At 43.0% G+C, this 8,686-nt stretch overlaps 1 protein-coding gene across 1 annotated transcript in view; it reads left to right on the forward strand.

The window, feature by feature from the left end:
- GYG1 (glycogenin 1) overlaps positions 1–5,405 on the forward strand; it is a 23,880-nt gene extending 18,475 nt beyond the window's left edge. The window contains exons 6-8 of the mRNA XM_018568887.1: positions 1,003–1,222; positions 4,622–4,672; positions 4,900–5,405. Coding sequence (XP_018424389.1) covers positions 1,003–1,222; positions 4,622–4,672; positions 4,900–5,073 — 445 coding nt within the window. The 3' untranslated portion in view covers positions 5,074–5,405. The remainder of the gene's footprint in view (positions 1–1,002; positions 1,223–4,621; positions 4,673–4,899) is intronic.
- The last annotated feature ends 3,281 nt before the right edge of the window (positions 5,406–8,686 follow it).

The following is an 8,686-nucleotide window of genomic DNA, read 5'->3' on the forward strand; positions in this document are numbered from 1 at the left end:
ACCTTTTTTGGAGGGTGGCTACTTTTATCCCTATGCTATCTGTTAAGTAGCCATCACTCCACGCACATTCTTGTGGTACAATACAGATTAACTACAATCTCATTTAGTTTAGCAAAGGAGCAAGTTTTGAGTGGTAGCTACTTTAAACACGTGGGGACCATTGGAAACAAATGTAGCCACCATTCAGATAGAGGGACCATGTCAGCAAAAATTCAGATTTGAGGATTTATAGCCAAATGATGCACAAGTTACATTTGTGTTTATCGGTTACCTTTTTTTTAATGCATTCACGTACCTTTTTAAGGAGAACTATGAGGTGAGTGCTTTTCACTCACCTCATAGTTCTAGCTGACCTGTGAGCGAATACATACCGGCGTTCGCTCACCTCTTGATCCTGTCACAGCTCTCTGCCGTGATGGGAGGGGCTGGATTCCCCCCTCCCTCATCCGCCAGCGCTGATTGTCGGGGAGGGGGCGGGTACAGCTGGCTCTGCCTCTAGATGGGCAGAGCCAGCTGTCAGTCACACAACTGGGTGGATCCTGGCATAATTGTCGGGATCCGCTTCAGCGTCTCGGTATACTGAGCCTAGGGTGACGGGAGGACGCTGGTTTGTGTCCTCCCATTACCCTAAGGAGAACTATGGGGAAAAGCCTTAACACCATAGTTCTCTAACAGTTTTTTTTATTCAGTGTCCCTTTTTGTTTAGTTGGGTCAGATTGTATTTAGCTTCCTTATGGCTCAAATGGCCTTTCCAAAAAGTAAGCCGCTCATCTCTCCTGGTAATGGTAACCACAATCTTCTATAAAATGCAGCCGGACAATATTTATATTGAGGTGCTACTATAACTCGGGTGTCTATTTCAAATACAAAGCGCATGATGTAAATGTAAACATATGTGTATATATTCTCATTGCTTCAAAAGTTTACCATGTTGTATGATGGGAGAATTTAGTATTGTATGCCTCTTGCTGACTTTTTATGTCCATAACCTTATCCTTTTAGATTTGGAGCAAATGCCAAGGTAGTGCACTTCCTGGGTAAAGTGAAGCCATGGAACTATACATATGACAGTAAAACAAAGACTGTGAAAGGAGATGCTCATGACCAAACTCTAATTCACCCAGAATTTCTCCAGCTTTGGTGGGACATGTATTCTTCAAGAATCTTGCCTCTCCTTACAGAACACGGTGTGGTCAAAGATGTGTCAGTTGGCTTAAAAGCGGTAGGTTTTGCCTTTGGTTACATACTAGTTTAACTTTAAACTGGTGTTTAGTGAGTAATTTAGGTTTTTGAAGTCTAATGTTGATAAAGATACTGTCTCCTTTTGTCAGAGCTGTTGGGGGAACCCCCTCTATATTATAGCTATGGGCCTGGGCTAAGAGCAAGATATCGAGTCTCTATATGGACCGAATAGTCCCTGGGATGATGCATCAGTTCAGCTGAGCAGGGTGTTTCTTTCCCTTTGCCCCAGGGGGATCCCACTTGCTGGGGTGTCTCCATGCCTGGCCTTTTAGACAGACCAGTAATCTGGTCCATACATTGGACAATGCAAAGAGTACTACTCTCAGCTGCCTGGTATTGAAGACTGTATCTGTATCTAGCTCTCAACTGGTATTGTCCACCCTGTAGAGGTTTGTACACCTAGGTGATTCTCCTCTGCAAAACAGGCAGCAATTGCTGGAGGGATCTTTGTCCCTCTGGATTGTCAGTGGGCAGAACACGCTGGGTTTCTGATGAAGGTACCCCCATGTAGGGAGTATTTCATGAGGCCTATGTGGGACCTAATCTCCTGGCCCTTTACTGCCAACATTAGTCTTATTTAATGTCATTATGCTGTGACATTTCTAACTTGGATATTTTAGTGAGCATGGGTGTCTGTCTAGGGAACCACACTTTTTTTTTTTTTCTTCCCCAAGCCCCCCTCCTTTTTAAGTAATATTATAATCCTCTGTCTGGTGTCCCTCAAAGTATTTCTCCACTGTCTGCATTTTTATGTCTTTGGGTTTCCACTAGTGGTTTTTCAGCCTTATGGGGAGCACTTTGTCGTTTGCCTTTGCTTAACAATTGGTGTTCAGGTTTGTCGACATTGGCTAGACTGCAAGAACCCTTGGGCAGGGACTAGTGTGGGGGGAAAAAAACATGACTGAACAAATCTAAAATCTCTATCGCAGTGAAAAGTACAGCAATGGTGTGTAGCATGCATACTTTCAGGGATGTGGCATTGCTGCAGACTAACAATGCCCAGTATGGACAAATACTACTTTAGGTAAGTCCACACTTGCCTGCAAACTTGCAGCCAGCTTTATATCCAGCTGATCACTGAAAGATCTAGTACAGCAAGGAATAGGTGATGGCACCAATCCAGCACAAGTTGTGTAAACATTTGCTTTTTGTGCTTAGAATAGAGGTTATCATGAACCTTGTTAAAGACTCTGCATATACTATATTTACCCAATTTAACACCAGTGTCTATGCTGAATTGTTGCATCATACATTCCTTGTTGGGCTACGTTTCAGTATTCACAAACATCTAGAGTGACTTGATCGAAAAGGTAAATGTAGTTGGAGTCCTACAATTGCCTAGTGACAATGGACCAGCATAATTGTGAGTGCTGATGCATATCCTCTGACCTCTAGCATGCTCTAGGGGTCCCTGGCATGCATTTAAACTTGTGGGTCACTATGTTGGAAGGTGAGGTTATTGAACTGTATTGGTAATTGAAAGGAACTGTCACCGATTGCTGCCCAAACATTGCTTTGGTAAATCTCTTTACATCGGCTCAAACCAATACCTAGGGAGAAGACTGACTTTGTACCTTTTTATAGGTTTGGGGGTGGGTGTTGTATTCAGCATACATCTTATCCTGAAATATGGCAGCTGACCTTTCCTCCCAAAAATACTAGTTATCTGCAGGTCTTGACCCAATGGCTTTAGAAAATTTGTAACCTTAACCTGAAACCTGTGGAAAGCTTTTTTTTTTTTTTTTTTTTTTTTTTTTTTTGGTTAAACTCAGGCGTTAAATCGTAAACTGCATTAAAGGATCTTTATAACAAACATGCACCTGATTTGTGTATTGCTCATCTGTAGATCCTCATCACTTCTGAATTTTTGCTGACACTGTCTGGGGTGACTACTTTTTTGTTCCCCCATGGTCCCTGTTTTGTTAAGTAGCCACCGCTCCAAGCTCTCCCATGATGGGACTACAATCTCACTTTTAGTTAATTTATAGGGATACACCGATACTATGTGCAAATACTCCTGATGCCTAGCAATACTGAAACTTCAGTATCCGGAAGCCAGGTGGCTACCTGATCGTAGCCACCTGGCTTCCTGATGGTCGGGAAGCTGGCTCCATGCTTTGTCGCCTAATGAGGTAGCATGGGGACTGCTTCTCGCTAATCAGGGAAGCCAGACAGCGAGTCACTACACGCCGTCCGGCTTCCTTAATGGGACTTCAGCATCGCTATTAAGTAAAACAAAAAAAAAAATCTGTACTCTAATGAGACACCAGTATCAGTGCAGCCCTACTAACTTGTATCGAAGTTGGTTTACCACAGAAGTGAGCTTGGGAGTGGTGGCTACGTTACAACACACAGGGACCATGGGGAACAAGCAGCATGAGGACATTGTCGGCACCAATTCAGATTTGACAATTCACAGCCAAGTGATGCACAAATGAGATGAGTTTTTGTTAATAGTTAAGGTCCTTGAACGCATTTAAGATTTAAAATCCTGATCTTGTACCCTCTCCTAACCCCCTGTCCCCAATAGCATAAGTGAGAAGTTGCCTCTAAGGCTATCTAACCTATGCCTGGCTGGTTACTGCACAATTAGTCTTTCATCTTGGATAGTATAGGCGGCTCTGCTGGCATTGCACCTGATTGTTCCAGTTTTCATACAGTGCAGGGATTGTGTTGGTTAGTCTGGAGTCACCTCAAAACTTTGCCCACATCTCTCCCATTCACAAAACACCGAGCAGGATCTCCTTGTAATGTCACAAAATGCTTGTTCTGTTTGGTCAGTGGACAATGTTTGTGACTGGATGAGGAGAGGAAGGGAGACTACACAGTCCCTACACTGTACTAGTTCAGAAATCGGCGGCCAGCTGAGCATAGCATAGTCTGTAGGAGGGAACTTATTTCACTTGTGACTCTTGCAAACGTTTTCTTTGTAGTTCCACTTTAAAAATGTCGTCATTGTTAGCGCTTGTATTTCACTTGTGACAGGCTTGCTTCATCAATGAGGTTAAGACTCGGTTTGTCATGGCAGGTTTACATTAAAGTGCTAGTTGCCTGGCTGTCCATGGTTCATACCACAATTCCATGTTAGGCATTGAGAAGTAACGGAACAGGAAAAGGCTAGAAAATAGTCTTACTTGTCTGTGGGTTTTAGCGACGTCCAGAATATTGTATGAATCTTGTTCCTCTATTGGCTATAGAAATGCATCGATCTGGGTGCACAATACTGCTTCTCTTGCATGTGAATTCTAATTCTATAAAGGAATAAATGGACACTGTATTGCATGAGCACTTTCCTTTCTTGCAGCAGAGGCCTCCTGAATAGGTTATCGCATATCCTCAACCTTTTCCCTTTTGTTTAACTTTCTATAACTGTTCACAGCTGTCGGGCTTGGTCTGTTCACTGGCTTTCTCTTGTCGCTTCTGTAGAGAGGTATGAACTTGCTGTTGTCAAACTATATGCAATCTGCAAATGCCATTGCAGTTTTGTTTTTGTTTTTCCACTTGGGTTTCTTTTAATTTACTTGGTTTTGCTACTTCTGTGTTCAGTTCTGCTTTGCCTGCTTCGTTGCATGGAAGCTATCCATTAGTTTCCTCATTTTCTTTTCTCATTTCTTAAGAGCTTGGTAGCCTATAGTAAAAACTGTCATTTGTTTATAGGAGGAAGTTACAGAAGCCGTGTCACAGATGTGCATAGCATCTCCACCACCTCCTCCACCACCATCTATATCCTCAGAAGAACGCAGAGAGCGATGGGAACAGGGTCAGGTTGACTACATGGGAGCCGATTCGTATGATAACATCCAAAAGAAGCTAGATACTTATCTCCAATAGAATTCTACTGTCCTGCACAAAACCTCAATGAACTTTTCAAGACCTGTTCTGCATCTAGAACAGTCTTCTACCATAATGTTTACTAAACTGCTAGGAGCTTTACTAAATTTCCTCTGGTGGACATGTCCACTTTTGTGTGGGAAATGGAAAAATAGGCATCTTTTTTTGTTCTACACCCAGTTCTGTGCCATTTATCAACTTGGACTAGCCAAGTGACCTGTTCACTGGTTTAGGTAACAAACAACCTGTAAGTAGCACTTAACCAAGTTTAACTACGTCCCAAAGGATGTGGCTATTGATGAACTATTGATGCTCTCGCTCCCACTGTTCAAGTTTCCAGCTCTTGGACTGTAATGGCCATGTAAGCTCTTCGGTTTCCCTATCAGCAGGGTGCCTGAAAAGTTGTCCTTTTCCCTCCCAAGTGTTTATGAACAAGCAGTTTGTCACTACACTGGAGAAATGTGGCAATATTGTGCAATAGAAATTATGTGTATGCTGTAAACATCTTGAAATGCTGCTTCTTCTATACCCTAGAGGGCTAATGTATTTTTTCAAAACAACTGTAATAAGGCACTTAAAATAAACTGGTTATGGTCAGTGTTGGTTTTTTGTAATTGCGAAGGTCCTTTTACTAAAAGGCGCAAACTAGCTTGGTGGTGTCAGTGCAATGCATATTCACACGCATTTCCAATAAGACTGTGTTTGTGTGTGTGTTTGTTTGTGTGTGTTTGTTTGTGTGTGTGTTTGTGTGTGTGTTTGTGTGTGTTTGTTTGTGTGTGTGTGTGTGTTTGTGTGCAAAGCCAGGTTGGTTAACGTTCCTTTGAAATAAAGAACATAAGAATGTCTGACTTACTCAAATGACTCCCGAGTACCACAGGTTGAGGCAATGTTTTAGCAGCATTATAGATCGCTGCTTTCCCACTTTGTAGCTGATATGGGACAGGATTTTCTATCTGGGCGGTGGCTGTTTACAGACAAATGAAGGGTCACCGTACCTGTCGCAATCTGACCACACTCAAACGAGCACTACGAGTGATCCAATGGCAACATAGTCGCTGGACGGCTTGTACCTCAACAGCTATCGGCTGCTGCAGCCACGTTCTTGGTATCGGTGTATTCTTGGTATCGGTGTATTCTTGGTATCGGTGTATTCTTGGTATCGGTGTATTCTTGGTATCGGTGTATTCTTGGCTGCAGGAAGTGGTTAAACACAGTTGCTGAAAGCTTACTGTACACACTGCTTATGCAAGCTGAAGCCTATATAAACCAGGCTTTACAGTGCTGTAACACAATGGCTGATCTCGTGTGGTTATCCTTAAACCATGTGCCACTTGCACACTTTCCATACTTGGCCATTACATCTTTGAATGCTGAAGTCCTGATGCTCAATTTGCAGCAGTAGTGACTCCCTACGCACTTGGTGAGGTCTATTTATTTTCAGAGCTATATACAGCACTTAAAGTTGACCTCAGCTTTACAATGACAATCTACAAATGCATACTTCTACATAATTGCAGGTTTTGTATTCTTTGCATATCATTGGCGTCTGACAGTGGCCATGTTTTTACTAAGGCCAAATGTAAAGGTCTGCTTTAACCAGTTGACATCTGAGGTGTTAAACCCCCTTCCCATCCAGGCCATTTTTCAGTATTCAGCGCTGCGGTACTTTGACTGACATTTATTCCGTCATGCAGCGCTGTACTGAAATGAATTTTATACCCTTTTTTGGGGACACAGAGCTTTATTTTGGTGGTATTTATTCACCACTGGTTTTATTTTTTTATATATTAGGGAAAAACTACAGTTTAAAAAAAAAAAAACAGTTCCCCTTATATTAAAGTCAAACATTTATTGCCAAATTTTTTGGTAAAATATAAAAGACGGGGTCACGTCAGGTAAAGAGACACCAAACATGTCAAGCCTTAAAATTGCGCGAAACCTCAAAACGACATTACCCAAAATTGACCATAGGCGACGCATTAAAAGCTTTTACCGCTCATCAGTTTAGTGTTATCAGTGATCGATGGCCCAAAAATGATTGCTCTCACTGCGACGTTCGCGACGATACGTGACATGTGTAACGCAATTGTCATTTTTGCGCGCTGGCGCATGCAATGCATATTTACGTTTATATGTGTGTAAACGAAGGGGGGGGGGACTTAAACATTGGGGGGGTTTACTTTTTATTTGACTTTTTTTTACTTTTTTTTTTATTTATAAAAATTTTTTAACACTTATTGTTATTGCATAGGGGGATACCATCCCCCTATATAATAGCACAGGTACACTGACAGGTCCTCTTTATGGAGACATTGGGGGTCTCTGGACCCCTAATGTCACCTGGAGACCCCAAAAGAAGCTGAAGCACAGATTTGCTTCATCAGCTTCTCTCTGGCAGTAGGAGCCAGATGACTGACAGGTGAATGCGGAAGTGATGTGATACACACCACTTCTGCATTCACATCCCGGAGAGAGGTCGGCAAGGAGCTGACTCCCTCCCGAGCTGGTCCCGGGCCGCCGATGGGCTAGCGGATCCCGGGATTAAAGGTGAGGGGTCAGGAGGGAGGAGATGGCGGCACCCGAGATGTGGGGGGGGCTCCGAAATTCACGCCATACAACCGATCGGTTGTATGTGAAACAGCCGTAAAAACGAGCGGGTCTTTCCTGCCTGTGCGCGCGCAGGAAAAAATGCCGTCTGGCGACGGCAACCCGCGGATGCGAGACTGCTGACCGGTTTTTCTTAACGGGTGGATGGCAAGAGGTTAAACATTTACTAGAGCTGCACTGAAATGGACATTTCAAAAACTAAACCTAAATCAAAAAATGGTCAGGCTGAAACTAATACGTTTTTTAAATTAAATATTAAAACCATAAACTTGTATTTACTTAGGGGCTTCAGGGAAAATATGGGTCTAAACAGACTAATGATATTTTTCTTCTTTAAAATAGAAAGAGGACCCCATGGCTATCTTTTTCTGTATCCCCAGGAATCCTGTTCTTGTTATGAATGAACAGAATGTTTACTACAACTATGAATGAACAAGAGGTGATGTAGATCACTTCCCATTTCATTCGTAATTGAGGATATAGTACACATACCATGTCTATCTACAAAAAGTGGTTACTGATCGCTAAATGTCTGCACTCTCTCTCCTCTCTGACATGCTGTCACAAGAGGCGGAGGAGAGCTCAGCCTCCTATGACAGCGCGGCCTGTCTCTGCCCACGCACCGCTATGCCAAACTGTGATAGGAGGCTGAGCGGTGTGGGAAGAGACTCACAGCGCTCTCCTCCTGCAGGGCTCTGCCAGCTGGGACACAGCAGCACCCAGCGGGGAGGAAAGAGCAGGGATACGCTGATGTATCAGCAGAAAAATGGCACTTTCGGCTGATATATCGGTGCATCCCTAATTTACGCTTGCCCACTACATTCTACCTAACTTTCTTTTTAAGCTTGTGTGTGGTTTTTGTTTTTTTTCTCTTTCTTGCAGTTTGGACCATATTTGATCAGACTACAGTGAAATTCTGGTTCATGGCATACATGGGAATCCTTTTGAGTGCATATGAATTGTGCGGGCTGCTTTTCTAAAACTATGATTATATGGGGTGGGGTGG

Source organism: Nanorana parkeri, unplaced genomic scaffold (assembly GCF_000935625.1).
Source record: "Nanorana parkeri isolate BGI_ZX_2015 unplaced genomic scaffold, ASM93562v1 scaffold1259, whole genome shotgun sequence".
Lineage (NCBI taxonomy): Eukaryota > Metazoa > Chordata > Amphibia > Anura > Dicroglossidae > Nanorana > Nanorana parkeri.